The following is an 18,315-nucleotide window of genomic DNA, read 5'->3' as shown; positions in this document are numbered from 1 at the left end:
TTCGGGATGGGTCGGCTGACGACTTAGATGAAATGTTTGACTTTTGGGAAAAATCTAGTGCCATAACGTGGTGAATGGAGCACCATGATGTGGCATGTCAAATACATAAAACACGTAGTTGATGGCCACCACGATGTGGCAACTGCTTCAGCTCAAACCCATAAAATTTTAGACGTTCCTCCATCTTTAAGCACCTAATCTCAAGGATTAGGGCGTCCTCTTCAGCCTCCAACCTTCAACACGAAACCCTAGCCTTTATGGACGTTTAAGAGCTTGTTTGCTTGATTGAAGACCTTGTTTTTGGATTTTGGTGGAGCTTGAGGAAGGAGAAATATCATTTTGGTGTAAGGGATCAACTTGGAATCATAATCTTCTTTAGATTTCTGAGATGTTGGAGGTATAAACCTCTCATCTTGACCTTTATTCTTCTCGATGCAAGTTAAAATTGCTTGCTTAAGCTTCTCTTTATTCTTATTTGAAAGTTTGTTTTATGTTTTTATTTTTTTTATTTTTGATAAGATACTTGAAAGTAATGCACTAACATATCAAAAAAAAATTATCAAGAAAACATTTTGACTCGAAAATTAGTTTCCAAAAGTGTGTAAGTGGAACTAAAAGGTAGTAATAATCCGAATGGTCTAAGTGTGAAAATGATCATATGTTGAGCATAGAGATGTAGGCTTCTTTTCAGACTTGTGATTTTCCAAATATAATGAAAATGTCTAAATGTAGGCTAAAGACTCTAAAAACCTAAGGAAACATCAAAAAAATATGGTGATGTAAAGAGACTATATATGGATTCTACTCATGGGCAAGCACCAATGCTTCATCCTAATGATTCAAACATGATCAAGTGTGATCCTCTTGGCGGCATGGACCGTAGAGTAAGAACATTCATTGATATAGTATATATCCTACAGTTGTTAGTATTGCATTCAAAATTCTTCATGAAAACTATATGTCAATAATCACTTACCCCTTTAAGCTCCAGCAGTTGATCCCAAGTATGGAGTCCCAAACTGCGGCCCAATGGTCCCGGTTCGATGTGTGAGATAACAACAATATCCTAGACCAATAATGATACAATAACTATGAACATGTTCCATGGAATCCAATGGGGTGAGAATAAACAAACAACAAAAATGCATGCATGCTAATGTCCTAAGCTAAATGTTATACAAAAATAAAAAATGGAAAAGAAGAAAATAAAATATTTTTGGAATTTTATAATAAAAATAAATGCAAATTAGCTTAAACTAATATGATATGCAACCTAACTAAAAAAATGCATGAAAAAGTAAAAGGAAAAAAGAAATACCCCACCCTAAGCTAAAGAGCAAGCATTGTCCTCGATGCTTAAGGTATGGGAAGAAATAACCTAAATCGGAGGATCGGGCGGTGGAAAATGTATGAAGCGGTGGTCTCACGGGATTCCGACTGGTAGATCATCGGGAAATCGAGTTTTTGTGTGGCGCTTCAATGAAGATGGGTGTTCTTGAGAGGGAAAAGAATATGTAGGGAAGAAGAAGAATAAGAAGAAGTCGATGGGGGTAAGGAAGCAAAAGGGATGCCATTTAATTTATCTGGTCAAGATACTCAACCTCAATCAACGTTGGTCAACAGAAGTCAACCCACTTAAATTCCGATCATCACAGCTTATGTGGGTAGGGCACAGGCCATGTAGAGGCCGCGTCTAGTGCTTCTTCTTTTCTGCAAGTTAACTGATTGACCAGAACATTGATCTTCTTTTTGTGTGGGCCGCGTAATGGCCATTTAAAGGTCGCGTGAACTGGAGCTCAAAAAGTACTAAGTGTTGAAACCAGCTATGCCGGCCGCATGGAACCCGCACGCTAGTCGCATGTGCTGAAAAGGGTTAGAGGTAATTCTTCTACGCGGGCAAGGAATGGGCCACAAATAAGTTGCACGTGATCTTACACGGGCTGCATGGGATCCTCACATGGGCCGCACAACTTCATGCACTTCAAATTTGATTTTTTTTCTAAAAACTTGATTGTTGGCCAAAATGATTCTCGTAAAGTCCCGGTTTCAAAAACACAACAAAAGTTTGGACCAAAGGTGAGTATAAAGCATAAAAAATTTCAAAAATAAACACTTTCAAAAAAAAAAAAACATTATCGAAATCATTTTATTCGGTTTATAAAAGACGAAAGCACAATGCTTCCCAAAAAATGCTCTCCTTTAACGTCTTCGGCGAGACGTCTTACCAACTTTTCCTCAATATTTTAGGGTCTCCAAATGGACTATGAATTGGACATTTGCATCAAAAAATCCATAGAAAGGCTTCAATTAATGTCCATTAACCTTGAAAACTTTCCCCGTGTCAACATTTTTTAATTTTCACGCTTCCATTGGGACTCTTTTCTTGTATTTTACTTTCTTTTTACAGGAGAACCATACCGGAGTTAGACCTCTGATAATAGCAATCATCCGGACTTAGACTTGTGATAACTTTCGCATACGACTATAAAGTCCGTGCGAAATTGATAACTTCTTCATACGAACTCCGTTCTCGAATGTCTTTATATCCACGAGTTCTTATTCATGAGATATTCAATTCTCGTTTAGATTATTTCGGTTAACAATCAGTTGTTTTGAATTCCGATTTCTATGTCCGTACTACTTCACTAAAATTTCGAAAAATCATAACTTCATCCCATGAAGTCAGATTTGAACGTTCTTTATATCCACGCGCTCGGTTTTACGACTACTACGACTTCCGTTCAAATCAATTGGGCTAATAAGTAATCTATCAAATAATCACTTGTTACGATACGCATAACCATTTTGGTTTAATTGGGAAACTTCGAATAAACATAACTTCTTCATACAAAGTCGGTTTAAATGTTCTATATATCTACGAAAATCGTATCGATGTTTCCTACATGTTTATGACGATTAATTGGTTTAAAGAGTAATGTATTTCTATTTCCAATTTTATAAAACGACGGATTATATTGAATCCTATTGAAAGGTGAATACGGGTGTTACATGGTCACACACACACACAGATATATATATATATATATATATATATATATATATATATATATATATATATATATATATATATATATATATAGATAGATAGATAGATAGATAGATAGATAGATAGATAGAGAGAGAGAGAGAGATTAATTTTTAATTCTTACACGAAATAACCTAGATGGACGCTACATTGACAACTTTAGTTGACAAACATGTCATGTAGACGCCAACTCATTTAAGCAACCGAAGGACCTATTTATTTTTCGATATTCCTCTATTTGATCTGTAATTTTGAAGTTTAAGGAGTTACAATGAAAAAAAAGCATAAAAGACATTTTAAAACTGAAAATGATAATTGGTGGGTATATAATGATATTAACATTATATTATTTTTATTCTAATAATATTGTATATTATTATTGTAACGCAATTATATATTTTTTTTCATTATGATCCAAATAATTTGGATGTATCCATATATTTGAAAAATTCACTATTTTGGAGTTCTTTTTAGGAATATATACACAAAAAGTCCCAATAGTTTCATCGATTTGATAAGAAAATCATAAACTTTATTTTTTTTATAGTAAAGTCTTAATTACTGGTAATTTTTGACATATTTTTCATTTTTTCCGGTTAGCCGGTAATTAAGACTTTATTGTTAATAATAATAAATAAATAAATAAATAAATAAGTTTAAAACTTTCTTGTCAAATCATGAATCAAGATTTTTACTATAAAAAGTAAAGTTTAAGATTTTTTTTATCAAATTGTTGAAAATATTGAGATTTTATTGTATATGACTATTTCTTTGATTAGACTATCATACCATTAAATTTCCTAATATTTTCAATGATTTAATAAGAAAATCATAAACTTTATTTTTTGACAGTAAAATCATAATTTACGATTTGATAAGAAAGCCGTTTAACTTTAATTTTTTTTTGACAATAAAATCATAATTTCTGGTTAACTGAAAAAAAAAGGTAAATGCATAAAAAATTACCGTCAATTAGGATTTTACTATTTTAAAAAAATAATAAAGTTTATGACTTTATTAAATCAATGATAATATTGAGACTTTAGTGTATATATATATATATATATATATATATATATATATTACTTTTAGCATACCAAAGTTGTAAAGATTTTTCATTTTTTGTTATTTTATGTTAATAAAGTCATAAATTTACAATTAATAAAATCAAAGTTTGAATATTTATTTTAGTCGTTATATATTTATAGAACATTTACACTTTTAGAAGATATTTATTACCATATTAATACTCTTGGATTTATTTTGGGAAAGGAGAGCATAAAGAATAATAAAAATAAACATTAATTACCTGTGAAATAATAAACGTTGTTCTGTAGCAACGGAGTACTCATCAAACTTCATCTTCTTCGTACATTTTTCGAGAGAGCGAGAGAGAATCGCATTTGCATATGTGATTGATAGATATATATCGGGAGAGAAGAAGATGAGATTCATTAGAGGTAGTAATGATTGTGAGTTTTTCTCATACAAGCATTATCAAATAGGGATTTTGATTTCTCTTTTGAGTTTATCGGTGATTGATGTTGTAAAAGGTTCGATCCACGAATATAAGAATGAAGGATTCATACCTCGATTCAATTCCTTCTTCGTTCATGGAGGTAGTGAGGGAATGTATGCTTCTAAGGTACATAATAATGGGTCTACCAAAGATAAACCTATAAACGGCAAATCCTTCGTACGGTACAAACCTTTTTCCTTCTCTAATTTTGATTTCTGATCTACAGTTTAATCCTAACGTCCTGTGCTTTGTGATGCGGTGGAATCCATTGTTGCTTTGAAATCAATAACTGATTATCAGATTCCCTTATGTGTGTGAGGGGATAAAGCTGATAGCTCTCTCAATCCCCCAACAAAACGTTTTGACTTTAAATGCCAGATAAACAGTTATCTGATTCCAAAACTGATATACGTATTACGCTTTTGAAGAAAATTTACTTACTACATAACTACATTACGTGCAAACAAAATAATTTGGTGTTAAATGTACTAAAATCCTTTGTGAATATGAACTAGAGAGATATCTTTTACTTTAAACTGGATCCTCGTTTACTTCCATGGAATGTAAAGTCTCACTCATTCAATTTGCCATATGATTCAAGGTTCGAGTCTATCATCTTTCGAAGACCGAAGGAGGTTGCTGCTAAACAGAACGAGATGCAACAGAGTACTGGTTTGGTTGAAGCTATACTTGTTGAAGTGAAAAACCGTGATAAAATTGGGGGTTCATATTTAAATTCAAACGCTATATGTTGTACACCTGAACTTGCAAATGATGGTTCATGTAAGGTAGGAGAAGTAATTATTCGCCAAGATCCTGACAACCCTGGCTGGCCTAAACGTATTCAAACCCCCTTTGAGGGCAAAAAAGAAGAAGCAAAGATGTTGTTACAAACCGTTGAGATCAATAGAACAGGAATGTATTATCTTTACTTTATGTTATGTGATCCACAACTCAAGGGTACAACAATGAGTGGAAGAACAGTTTGGAGAAACCCAAATGGTTATCTACCAGGGAAGATGACACCATTGATGCCGTTTTTTGGATTCATGTCTCTAACTTATCTCATTCTTGGTCTTTTATGGTTTCTTCGATTTGTTCAACATTGGAAGGATATAATCCAGTTGCATTACCACATCACAATGGTTATTGGTCTTGGAATGTGTGAGATGGCTCTTTGGTATTTTGAGTATGCAAATTTCAATGCCACAGGAAGTAGACCAATTGGAATCACTCTTTGGGCAGTTACTTTCAGTGCTTTTAAGAAGACTTTCTCTCGCCTTCTTCTTCTAGTTGTATCAATGGGTTTTGGTGTGGTGCGACCCACTTTAGGAGGTGTAACATTGAAAGTGTTGCTTCTTGGTTTGATATATTTTGTGGCTTCTGAAGCTCTTGAACTTGTTGAAAATCTTGGAAATATCAATGATTTTTCTGGGAAAGCAAGAGTCTTTCTTGTTCTACCTGTTGCTCTACTGGATTCTTGCTTCATTCTTTGGATCTTTTCATCTTTATCTAAAACTCTGGAAAAGCTTCAGGTATTCTCACTGTTAATTCTTTCTGCAATGGACTTTGATTTAATTATATTCTTTTTATGTAGACAAGGAGAAACATGGGTAAACTTGAACTATACCGAAAGTTTACTAATGCTTTAGCTGTATCAGTTTTAGTTTCTGTTGCTTGGATTGGCTATGAGGTACATTTAATATATATTTTTAAGGGTTAATGACATATATGGGTGACAAAGTATTTGGGGGTTAATCTTTGATGTTTTTTTTTATTTAGTTGTACTTCAATGCAAGTGATCCCTTGAGTGAATTATGGCAAAGAGCTTGGATCATACAAGCTTTCTGGGCTGTGTTGGCTTATGTACTATTGGTGGTGATATGTATTCTATGGGCTCCTTCCCGTAATCCCACAAGGTATAAATTAATTAGTCTTTTGACTCTCAAAAGTCAAACATGGAATCTTTGGGGGGGTAATATTGTCATTTTGCAAGCGTGCAGGTATTCGTATTCGGAGGTTGAGGACATAGAAGAAGATGGCATATCTTTGACCGGAAGTGGAGTCAAAGTTTCAGGAGACTTGATAGAGAGGAAACCTGCAGTCATTACAGATCATGTTTTTGAGGTTCTTGAAGAAGACAAAAGAGAATGATGCTCTCTCTTACTATTATTCTCAAGGTACTATTTTACATACTTATTATGCTTTCGCTCAACAACAGAAATATTTATTTATTTGTTGTACTTATGTAGAAAATATAATCAAATGTATGAATGGCATCATCATCATCATCATCATCATCATCATCAAAGTTCAAAGAAGTAGCAGCCTGTGGTTGCTTGAAGTGAAAAGTCAACAGGCGATTTAGACACATATTTTTAACCAATTGATGAGGATCATTATTATGTATATTATACAAGTGGTCTTGATCCCTTGTGTTTTCAGTTGTTGATTTCATTTGTTAGTTTTCAAGTTTGATCATCCTCCCCCTTAGGATGGAAGAAATGTTTAGTGTTTAGTAAGTTGATTGAAATCTTATGTGTGAGGAGGATAAGAATTGTTCTTATATGTAACAGGTTATATCTAATTTCTTTTGAAACATCACTATATGTTATCAAAAGAAATGAAAAGTAAAAGAAAAGTAAGAGTCATTTGTCACTTGTTAGAAAATTTCGGGTCTTTATCGTAGGGTGTGAATTCTGATAACTAGTATTTGGATAATGTGTTCAAATCACGAAATGATGATTATTATTTTTTGAAAGTATCACATTAACTTCTCGCAAAATGGTATTTGCAAATTTCGTTATTTTTGAAGAAATGTTTCTCTTATCATTACAACCAATAGCGTTACTATTTAGTGAACTTATTGGTATATTTTGAGAAATAGTTACGTAAAATTTCATATTTTAATCAAAGATATTTTATAAAATCTATGTATTAAATAATTTTATTTTACATGTCACAATTATTAGTTATCCCATATTAAATAAAATGAAAAGAAAATAGAAACAAAAACCATTGATGCATTCTTTTCCAAAGAATCTTATGCCAAAGGATGCGCAGAGGAGTCCCATCACCTGCTAACGTGCAATGTGTCCTCAAAGCCTAACAATCCATGCCTTCTCTAAATATCCTTGGCCCTTGCAAAGATTTCCCGTCCACCACACCCATCTTCTTTTTATCCTTTTAAGTTTTAACACACAAATTGTCAAGATTGAAGACCAATTTTTAATAGATTTTATTTTATGTGAAATATACTTACAAGAGTCCTTAACATAATTTGTTGCCGATTTAGTGTAATATCACAATTTAATGGAGTGCTTTGTGCTTGGTTAGAACCCCTTATTGGTTCTTCTATGTGGATATCAGTCTTACCCCACTAAACTTGAAATCCCAATCCCCTTCCCGAGTTATATATATATATATATATATATATATATATATATATATATATATATATATATATATATATATATATATATATATATATATATATATATATATATATATATATATATATATATATATATATATATATATATATATATATATATATATATATATATATATATATATATATATATTCAACCTTACCATTGTGTAAATAAATTTAATTTCAATGTCTAGCATCTCGTATACCCTCCCTACGTAAATTGCTTTAACATTTTGAAGAAAATTGTTAGCAGTTCAAGATTTATAGAATATTCCACTTTCCTTTCTCTTTGAAAATTGAAATGGTTACACTTGTGTAACATTTTTACGTGAAAGTTAATCAAAACTTTATTTTTTTCTTAAAAAAATTATCGAGAGCATGAATTTCCATGCACTTTTCTTAATTTCGCTAAGTTCAAGAACACATCTTTATGGATCAAAGTGAAACCATTAATATAACTATTCCGGACCAACAATATAAAAACTCAATAAACTATAACTATAGAGTATAGACTACAAAAAGTCAAGTAGTGACAAAATTTGTAATTAATTAATTTTTTTTATGTTTTTTATTTATTGGCTTAAAACATATTATTTGATTTTCATACATTTCATTTCAACTAAGAGAAAGAATAATATAAGTAGAAAGAATAATATAAGTGTGTAAAAGTCAAAACATTTAATGGATGGATCAAAAACATAAGTGAAAATCCATTTTTATATCTAATACTTTTGTTAAAAACATCCAAATTCAAATTGATGAGTTTACTGATTATGAGCGTGTTTGTGCAAGTTTTTAGGAGTTTCTAACTTTTAGCTTTTTAATAAAAAACTTGATTTAAAAAAAAAACTTCGTTTAATAGTACAAACTTTAACTTTTGGTTTAAACAAAAAATTCAAAATCTAAAAAACTATTTCATGTAGCGTTAAAGAAAAAACAATTGGACTTTTTAATCAATTTCTAAAATTGTCCTTAATTTTAATTGTCATCATGATTCTTATTTTAGACGGTCCCTTTTATGTAATTTTACATACTTCAAAGGTTTCAATTATTTTTTTATTAAACACTCATATAACAAATAAAAATTACAGTTTTCAGTTACCAGTTAGTTAGTTTTGTAAAACATGCTAATACATATTTGCAATACCGGCCTACAATAACGAAAAATTCAAACGTATAAGAGGATGTTTTGGACCTACAAAATAAAAAACAAAAGAATACCATACACGGTACTGAAAAAATGAGACTAATTGTCGGTCTTGGATGTGATATCTATAAGGTTTACAAAAACATTCAATTATTTATGTATATTAAAAAATCTTATTATATCAGTCTTGTTGAGATCCATACCTTGAAAATAATAATAAGTTATTCTAATGTGTGTGGCTTTTGTTTTTGCCGTTGTTGTTTTGCTGGGTAGCCTTATATAATAGCCGTCTTCGCTCTAAGATCGTTTATGACATTATATGAAAAGTTATTAAATTTTTGAACCATTAAAAGAATCTATTTTATTTAGAAATGAACTTAAAGAAGAAAAATCCTTGTCGATTACATGCTTATAAGTTGACTAAAGGTTACTTCTTTATAATGTTATTTTTTCATTTCATGTCGGCGAGAATAAATATTGGTTTCCAATAAGAAAATCTTACGTATAATATCTGAAATAATTAACCATTACTTTATCATTTGTTTAATTAAATTTAATATCACAAAGGATATAAGGTGTATTTGGCATTGAGCCTTTTAGAATTTTTAAGAAAAAACTTGAAAATAAAAAAAAGGTTTCGTTTGACGACATGATATTTTTATTTTTTATTTTAAACGATTCTGAATACAAAAGCTACTTCAAACAGTATTTGTGAGCTTTTAGCTTTTCATTTTACTTTTTAGTTTTAATTAATTTATAGATTTAAAAGCTAATAACTAATTGTGACAAACTTCTAAATAAATAAAATCTATAACTTTTAGCTTTCAACTATTGCTAACAACTTCTAGCTTGTGATTGACAACATGTTTTGTCAAGCATGTCGTGTTCAATATCCAAACTAATTTTCTTTTCAAAACTGTACATGTATACGTTATCAAATAATATCTTCAATGGGATAATTATTTAATTTTTTGACATCCATTCACGAGGTGTTTGGAACTTTGGATATAAGTTGTAACTTTAAATATCAGAAGCGAAATTACATAATTGTTAGCTAAATTTAGAATACACTTATAAAAAATAAATTCTTTTTTATATATATTCGGAATCAATTTAAATATATATATATATATATATATATATATATATATATATATATATATATATATATATATATATAAGACTGATTATTGTATCATAATAATAATTTGTAAAACAAATCACTAAATAAGCAAGTACTCAAGTCATAATTTCTTTCCCTCTACATGTTGATCTCTCGGGTTGCACAAAAATCAAAGATTACATTTATATCATATCATAACATATTATTTTGGATAAATGATGTATGACATGTCCCATTGATGTGTTTATTCCAACCACTCAGCACATAAAATTCACAAAAAAACAAACACAAATAACAAAACATATGATCGAAATTTATATAAATACCCACAAGTAGAACATGAGAGAGAAAGAGAGATAAAGAAAGTGAGAGAGAGAATGGGGGAGAGAGAGGAGACTCCATTGAAGCCACCACACTTTGTGCTCATCCATGGCATAAGTGGAGGAAGTTGGTGCTGGTACAAGCTGAAAAGCATGATGTACAACTCTGGATACATGGTGACTTGCATAGACCTCAAAGGGGCAGGCATACATCCGTCTGACCCTAACACAATCCTCTCCTTTGATGAATACAACGAGCCTCTCCTTCATTTCTTATCTTCCTTGCCTCCACATCAAAAGGTATGTACAACTCTTTAGGCCTCATGTACAATATCTAATGCATATGAGGATGCATTGCTCTCAAACTATAATACAAACCATGCATTGTATGTATGATTCAAGTGTAATAAATTAATCATATTTTATGTAAAGATCGTGCAAAATTGGGTGTGAAACAGAAGGAAAGGAATTGGAAGTTGGCCATTAATTTGTCCATTTAATCATAATAATAATTATCTATTTGAAATGATGTACCAGTTATTTGACTTTTTGTTACAAAATATATAAACACTCTTAAATAACACAAAAATCATTACTATAGGTGATCCTAGTGGGACATAGTGCTGGGGGATTAAGCGTGACACAAGCAACTCATAAATTCCCGAATAAAATCAGTCTCGCTGTATATGTTGCAGCCACCATGCTTAAAAATGGTGTTTTAACAGAGCAAGACATTAAAGATGTAAGTGTATATACATCGTTATATTTATCAGTTAACTATATAAATCTTGATTCAGTATTTCCATCTATGATAAATAATTTTATAGTGATAATGTTATTGTTCTTCTTGTTATGCTTTAAATATACAAGAGGAAGTGGTCTTAACCAAATGTAACATCTTCATATTTCTTTAACGTTTATTATTATTTATTTTTTAAATTTATATGAACTATAGTATATACAAATAAAAAAGAGAAAAAGAAGCTTCTTTTGAAATGCATTATGTGATTGTACGGCACTTGGGAATAGATGCGATAGTGGGTTTTGGAGTTTGGTGACGTGTAGATAAAGAGTGGGGAGCTGAATACTATGCTTGTTTTGGGGCCAACTGTTCGTCATTTTGCCTTCGCTTTGGTGGAAGATATTCCCATTCCCATTCCCATAGCCCAATAAACCAAATGAATAAGGGTTTAAATGCTTTTTATTTTGTTTTTATATATAATGGTGTTTCATTTGTCTCTTTAATTTTTTGAATTAAACGAAATTTATAACTATATAATATATTTAACTGATTAATACGTGGTTACATAATTCATTTTAATTACATAAACTGGTAAACTAACAATATGGTGAAAGTTTGTAGAAAAATAAACCTTGTTGAATACATGACAAAATCACAAAAATAAAACATTCTTGCGTAGACAATCATTTAACCAATGTATCAGAATGAAAAGAAAAAACATGTTATTGTATTGTTTGTCACGTCCTAAACTTAAAATATAATTAGAAACCATTTGGGTAGATAAAGATTAAATTATACGAATAGTCCTTATGGTTTAGGATAGTTTATACCTTTGATCCTTAATTTATTTTTTTAACATGTAAAGTCTCTATAGTTTATTTTTATCGTACGCTTGGTACCTAACTTATCTAAAAATACTATATTACCGTTAATTTTTAATTTATTTAAATAAAATGAGGTATGTAAGAAAGGGCGTGACTAATAAAGAAGAAGGTAGGTCTTATGACCTACCAAAAATTAAAATCTCATTTATAATATATATACCACAAAAATTAGGAACCACCTTAAAAAAGTAAATGAACTATCTTGAATGTTTTTTTTAATGCTTTATAAACCATTTTAAAAGGAGAAAAAAAAATAAGTTATAAGGGGCAATTGTGCTGTTAAATACATACGGTTAAATATAATATATAGTTTTTATCAAACAATAAGATATAATGTACTAATAATCAACTAGTTTTTCATTAAATCGTTTTTTTTTCAGTAATATTTCATTTGGTTTTTTTTAAATTTTAATCAGTGGTACCTAATCGGTTTGTTCAGTTATATTTCATTAAATCGTACATGATCCGATCCGACCCGACCCACACAAGTTTTGTTGGTTTTTTTTTTTTATCGGCTTCACTTTATTTGGGAACCACGTGATATTTTGTTCTAGTTTCACCATTGTATGTAAGGTAAGGTAATGTGAGGTGAAAATGGGTTGGATGTGTGTTTATTAAAATAAATTATAAAACAAGGGCAAAATAGTCTTTTTAGGTAAGATAGAGACCAAACGCACAACAAAAACAAACATTGGAGACCTTCCAGGTTAAAAAAATAAGTTAATAACCAATCATACAAATTACTCCTAGCTATAGGGACCATTTATGTAATTTACTCTAAAAAAAACTATAAAGCATGGTCATATAAACACACATTTAGCTCTTATAGTTATGTTAGTCCCAATAGAAAACTTAAATCTCAAATAAATAATACTATATTATTACAAGTATCAGTTTTGAATTTAGACCTTATTTGTCAAAAATAAATTAATTTATTGTAATTTATTATTTGATAAAATCATAAAAATATTTCTTGTAACTTATAAAATAACTTATTAGTTAGCGAAAATTATTTATTGATTAATTAACTTATAAATTAAAAACTAGTTTTTCAATTTTCAGTTAGCAAGACAAATTTTTTTTAATCCTATTTAATTTTATATGTGCACCGATACATTGTTTGTCTTTGGACCATTTCATATTAGCATATGCAATTATATTTTTTAAAATTGTCCATAGTATCATATTAACAACTATTTTACTTCTTAATTAATAGATTTACTATTTATATTTAATAATCATTTACTAAAAAACAAATTTAAATAAAAATATTTATAAATTAAATAAAAATAATTATTAAACTATATAATAAGCAAATAAGAATATATATGTAATTTAACAAAATATAAGTTACATAATTTTTTATATATAAATTAATTAAATATAATATTAAAATAAGAAAAAGTAAATTTCAGAAATGGTCTGGACCTTTCAAATGGTGAAAGACCAAAACCTTAGCTGGCCTGCAAATTTGATTTGAGACAGAGACTTGAGAGGAGCTCTGGCCTTTGTGCATGCTCTTAGTTTAACTCGACTCGAAACTTCTAATTCTTTTTCATCAATTTCACTTTAACTTTGTTAGCCTGTTCAACTTTATTAATATTAAATTAGATATTTTTGTGTTAAACCAGCTTATTTAAAAAACATTTATAGAAGATTTACAACAATATACAGAGAAAACAACTTAACACAAGCAAATTACAACTAAAACGAAAATTAACCTAAAACTAAGACTTTTAATTTGCAAAACAAAATTTTACTTTTGCATTGTTTTGACTTTGAATCAACACTTGGGTTTTCAATATGTCAAACACAAAGAAGTCATCACTTAGAGCATCTTTAATTGGGAGTTTTTTTAGAGGTTATTAATATTAGTTTATGACTTATTTTCATTTAATAGCATTGGAGTAAATAGTTTTTTGTGTATTTATATTGACCATATATTGAATACATTGAGTGGTCAATATACTATAACATTTTAACCACTTAACCCTTTTTACTTTTATCATATTTTATTTTTACACCCTTAATTAAAACTTAGTTTTAAATATTTTCCATTTATTTAATTATTTAATTATTTATATCATAGTTTTTCCTTTATAAAATGTTTATGTACTAATTTCTAATGATAACCTTAATTAAAATATTTCATATTAAAAAAATAATATGTTTAAAAAAACAAAAAAAAAAATAAATGATAAGGTTTTATAAAACATTTTAGATGAGGATTAATAAGTTAAATTCATAAGAAAAAAAAAACTATAAAAAAGATCAACCATTGGAAAGGTTACTTATTTAGAGGTTAATATATTTTTAATAATGAGGTGTTAAAAGAAATAAGTGATAGCAAAGGTTTAACATTGAAGCTGCTCTTATAGATTTAAATTAGACATTACATATTAAAATTTAAAATTATATAAATTCGTATTTGTATTATAAAACAAGGATAATAAAATTTATTTTCATTAAAATTTTCGTTAAAATACAGGGAGTTCCTGATTTATCCGAGTATGGTGATGCTTATGACTTGGAATTCGGGTTGGGTATGAATCAACCTCCTACGAGTGCAACTATAAAAAAGGAACTACAACGTAAAATACTATATCAAATGAGCCCCCCTGAGGTATGAAAACTATACTGGATTACATAACTATACATAGTTTATTTGACAAATCATAGATACATGATATCTTGGGCACAAAAAAAAAATTGAATTATTGAAAAAGTTTAAGTTGAAAACGAGAAGTAAGTCCAATGAATATTTCTTTTAAACAAAAACCTTATAATTCAAAAATAAATAAATAAATAAATAACTTTTGAGACATGAGAGCTTTAGCTTTTATTTTATTTTATATATTTCAAAAACTAGCTCTCATTTTATTTTATATATTTCAAAAACTTACATAGGGGTGAAAGTTATACACAAATAAATTGTAAAATGATATAAAAACATGAAAGTTAGAAACTAAAAAGTAAAAACTTTTAAAAGCTCTCAAAAATTAGTTGAACTATTTTTTAGATTAGAAACTTCTTCTTTGGATTAAAAAAAAAACTTTAAACTCACACATCCAAACAAACTTTTTATATATTCAAGTTTTTTCTTTGAAGTTAAAAGTTAAAAACTCCTAAAACTCTTTACGTAACATATCATATAGGTATTAAGAAGTTTTCACAAACCAAATATTAATATGTTTGATGATCATGCATTTTGTAGGATTATACATTAGCTTCGATGCTATTAAGACCAGGGCCCATTTGTGCATTACTAAATGCTCAATTTCCAGAAGTTAATGAATGTGTAGAAAAGGTGCCAAGGGTATACATTAAGACGATGTATGATAGAGTAGTGAAGCCAGAACAACAAGACAACATGATAGCAAAATGGCCACCTTCACATGTTTATAGTTTGGAGAGTGATCACAGCCCGAATTTCTCAAGTCCTTTTGCATTGTTTGGGTTATTGGTTAAGGTTGCGGCTTCAATTAGTTGTACCTAGAAGATTTTGGTTTAGTTAGGCTTGATTTTGTGTGGTTAAAAGATATCATAAAGATATGACGTAATTTATTTTGCTTGATAATATGGAAAAAAAAAACACAAAATAAACGGTTTATAAGTTACTTTGGTTTTGAACTTGCAATGTTTTCCTTCACTTGAGATGGATCTCGTAATTTTAAGTATCCAATTGATCATAATATTCGCTAAAGTGATAGATAGTACTAATATTCTCTTTTATTTTTTTTAAGGTAGATTGCATAAAAGACAAATAATTTACATAACATTTCGATTTTGTCATGTTTTTTTTCTCAATTAACTCACATAATTTACATTTTTTTTAATTTTATTATTATTATTATTATTATTATTATTATTATTATTATAGGTTATTTGTACTCTTTTTGTATTGAGTCTTACGTATAGCCTTTTAGCTGTGTTTACCTTAGATAGTTTTCTTATTTATAATTTTATTTATTTTCTTTGCCTCTAAAAGCTTTAAAAAAAAATGTAACTAAAATTGCATAACTCGTAAGAACCTTTTATTGTAGAAAATAACTCAAAACTACAACCTCTCATCAAAGAGTATAGGAACCTAATATATATATATATATATATATATATATATATATATATATATATATATATATATATATATATATATATATATATATATATATATATATATATATTAAACAAAAAACAAATTAGCATACAATTTGGATTCCTAATAATCTGGACTTTCCTTATAGCTCAAGCGATTCTAGAACTTGGACACCACTCCAAATTATTTGGACAGCACTCCAAGGAAACTTTGATCTGGACCAAACACGCATAGAATGCCACATTGAACTTAGATATTCGCCAACAATCACCCCCTGAATTTTCTAAGTCGAGGGTAATTCTTGCAAGCCAAGCAACGATCTCATCTCTATGAACCTTTTCCGAGCTAAAGCCTTCGTAACATCAAGCCAATTCTTGCTCATTTTGGCTTCCTTATAATTCTTCAGTTCTTCATCGAATGTCAACATTAAAATGATCCACATTTAGCTCGTAGTCATTTAATCTTCTTGGAAACACTGAAGTTCGAGTGGATCGGCAAGGTGTGGCGGAATTTGCATCATTATTATGATCTTCAATGGTTTGCGATGAGCTGCTATCATCATGAGAAGTGACATCAGTTTCATCGGTTTGGGTCGGATCCGTGAGCTGTTTGGTTTCGGTTGCAGTAGGGCCCAAACGACCATTATATTGGTTTGCTTGAACATTACTCCACAAGACCGTAAATGTACCCGATCCATTTCCATCTTGATGTCTGGGTTCATTATTTCATTGTCATGTCTTATTTTCATCACAAATTGCATGGACACTTATAATGATTTTATTTTCCCGTAGATTATATAACGAAATTCCTCTCGAATTAGGTTCCTTTCGAAAATACACCAATGGTCGTGCCTATCATCAAGCTTCTTCAAATTTTTTGAGACTACTCTTTCATATGCAACACAACCTAGTATTTTCAAGTCTTCAAGGTTTGGTTTTTCCCTAGAAATTTCTCGAATGGTGTAGCATCTATCAATGCTCGAGTAGGTGTGCAATTTATGATGAACGTTGCATGACGTGTCGCTTCACCCAAAATGTGGTTTGGAATATCTTTCTATTTCATTAGGCATCGTGTCATCTCGAGTAGAGTCTGATTTCTCCGTTCGACTATACTATTTTGTTAAGGTGCATAAGGAGCTGTCAACATACGTGAAATCCCTTCTTAGTCACAAAAACGGTTTAAATCATGCGATATGAATTCTCCACCTCTATATGTATGGGATGTATTGATCTCTTTACCCGTGTGATTTTCAATTAATGACTTGAATCTTTTAATAATTTTGGATGCATCACTTTTTATGATCCAAAAGAAAAGACATCATATATCTAGAAAAAACATAAATAAGTACCAAAATGTAGGGGGGACCAACCGGTCCACAAATATCTCCATGTATCATCTCGAGGATATTTGTAGCTTTATACTTAGCTTTCTTTGGAAACAACTGCTTTGTTTTATTTCCAATCACGCATGATTCACACAGTTGGTCTTGATGTTGGATTGTTGGTACCCCTTTGGCTAGCTTGTGCATCAAGTTTACCATGCCAAAATTAATATGGTCAGGTCGTGCGTGCCATAACCAAGCATCCTCATTAAACTTGGCTTGAAAGCAATGTGGTTTACCAACTTTTAGCTTTATTTTGTAAAGTTGAATTTCAATTCTCGGGACTCTCATAAGCAATCTTCCGTCTCCATCTCGCATGTTTAGAAAATCACCTCACATCTGAATATCACAGCCAACTATCATAGATTTCTCGAGACTAATAACATTATTACGAAGTGATGGGATATAATAAATATCCTTCATTAATTTTTGCTCACCACTTTTCCATTAGAACAAAATTGACCATTTTCCTTTAATACTAACACATGATCCATGTCCAAGTCTCACTCTACCTGTTATGTTTTTATTTAATTCAGGAAAAATAAAAGTAGTTGCAGGTCATGTGGTTGCTCGCATTATTGTCTAAGTACCAAATTTCGTCTTCACTGGCATTTGCTTCAACTT

General features: G+C 29.8%; 2 protein-coding genes across 2 annotated transcripts; both read left to right on the top strand.

The window, feature by feature from the left end:
* Positions 1 to 4,377: 4,377 nt before the first annotated feature.
* Positions 4,378 to 7,200, top strand: LOC145012181 (uncharacterized). The gene is made up of 6 exons (XM_078970967.1): positions 4,378 to 4,747; positions 5,167 to 6,100; positions 6,163 to 6,258; positions 6,348 to 6,484; positions 6,569 to 6,745; positions 6,818 to 7,200. The coding sequence occupies exons 1-5, from the start codon at positions 4,491 to 4,493 to the stop codon at positions 6,717 to 6,719; spliced, it is 1,575 nt and encodes a 524-aa protein (XP_078827093.1). The 5' UTR covers positions 4,378 to 4,490; the 3' UTR covers positions 6,720 to 6,745; positions 6,818 to 7,200.
* A 3,405-nt stretch (positions 7,201 to 10,605) lies between these two features.
* MES17 (methyl esterase 17) lies at positions 10,606 to 15,851 on the top strand. Its single transcript, XM_078970860.1, has 4 exons — positions 10,606 to 10,888; positions 11,190 to 11,330; positions 14,703 to 14,837; positions 15,429 to 15,851. Exons 1-4 carry the CDS (start codon positions 10,646 to 10,648, stop codon positions 15,708 to 15,710), a joined length of 801 nt encoding a protein of 266 aa, XP_078826986.1. The 5' UTR covers positions 10,606 to 10,645; the 3' UTR covers positions 15,711 to 15,851.
* Positions 15,852 to 18,315: the final 2,464 nt, after the last annotated feature.

The sequence above is a fragment of the Lactuca saligna genome, chromosome 8 (assembly GCF_052625555.1).
Source record: "Lactuca saligna cultivar CGN05327 chromosome 8, ASM5262555v1, whole genome shotgun sequence".
NCBI lineage: Eukaryota > Viridiplantae > Streptophyta > Magnoliopsida > Asterales > Asteraceae > Lactuca > Lactuca saligna.
This window is presented reverse-complemented; position numbering and strand designations above follow the sequence as displayed.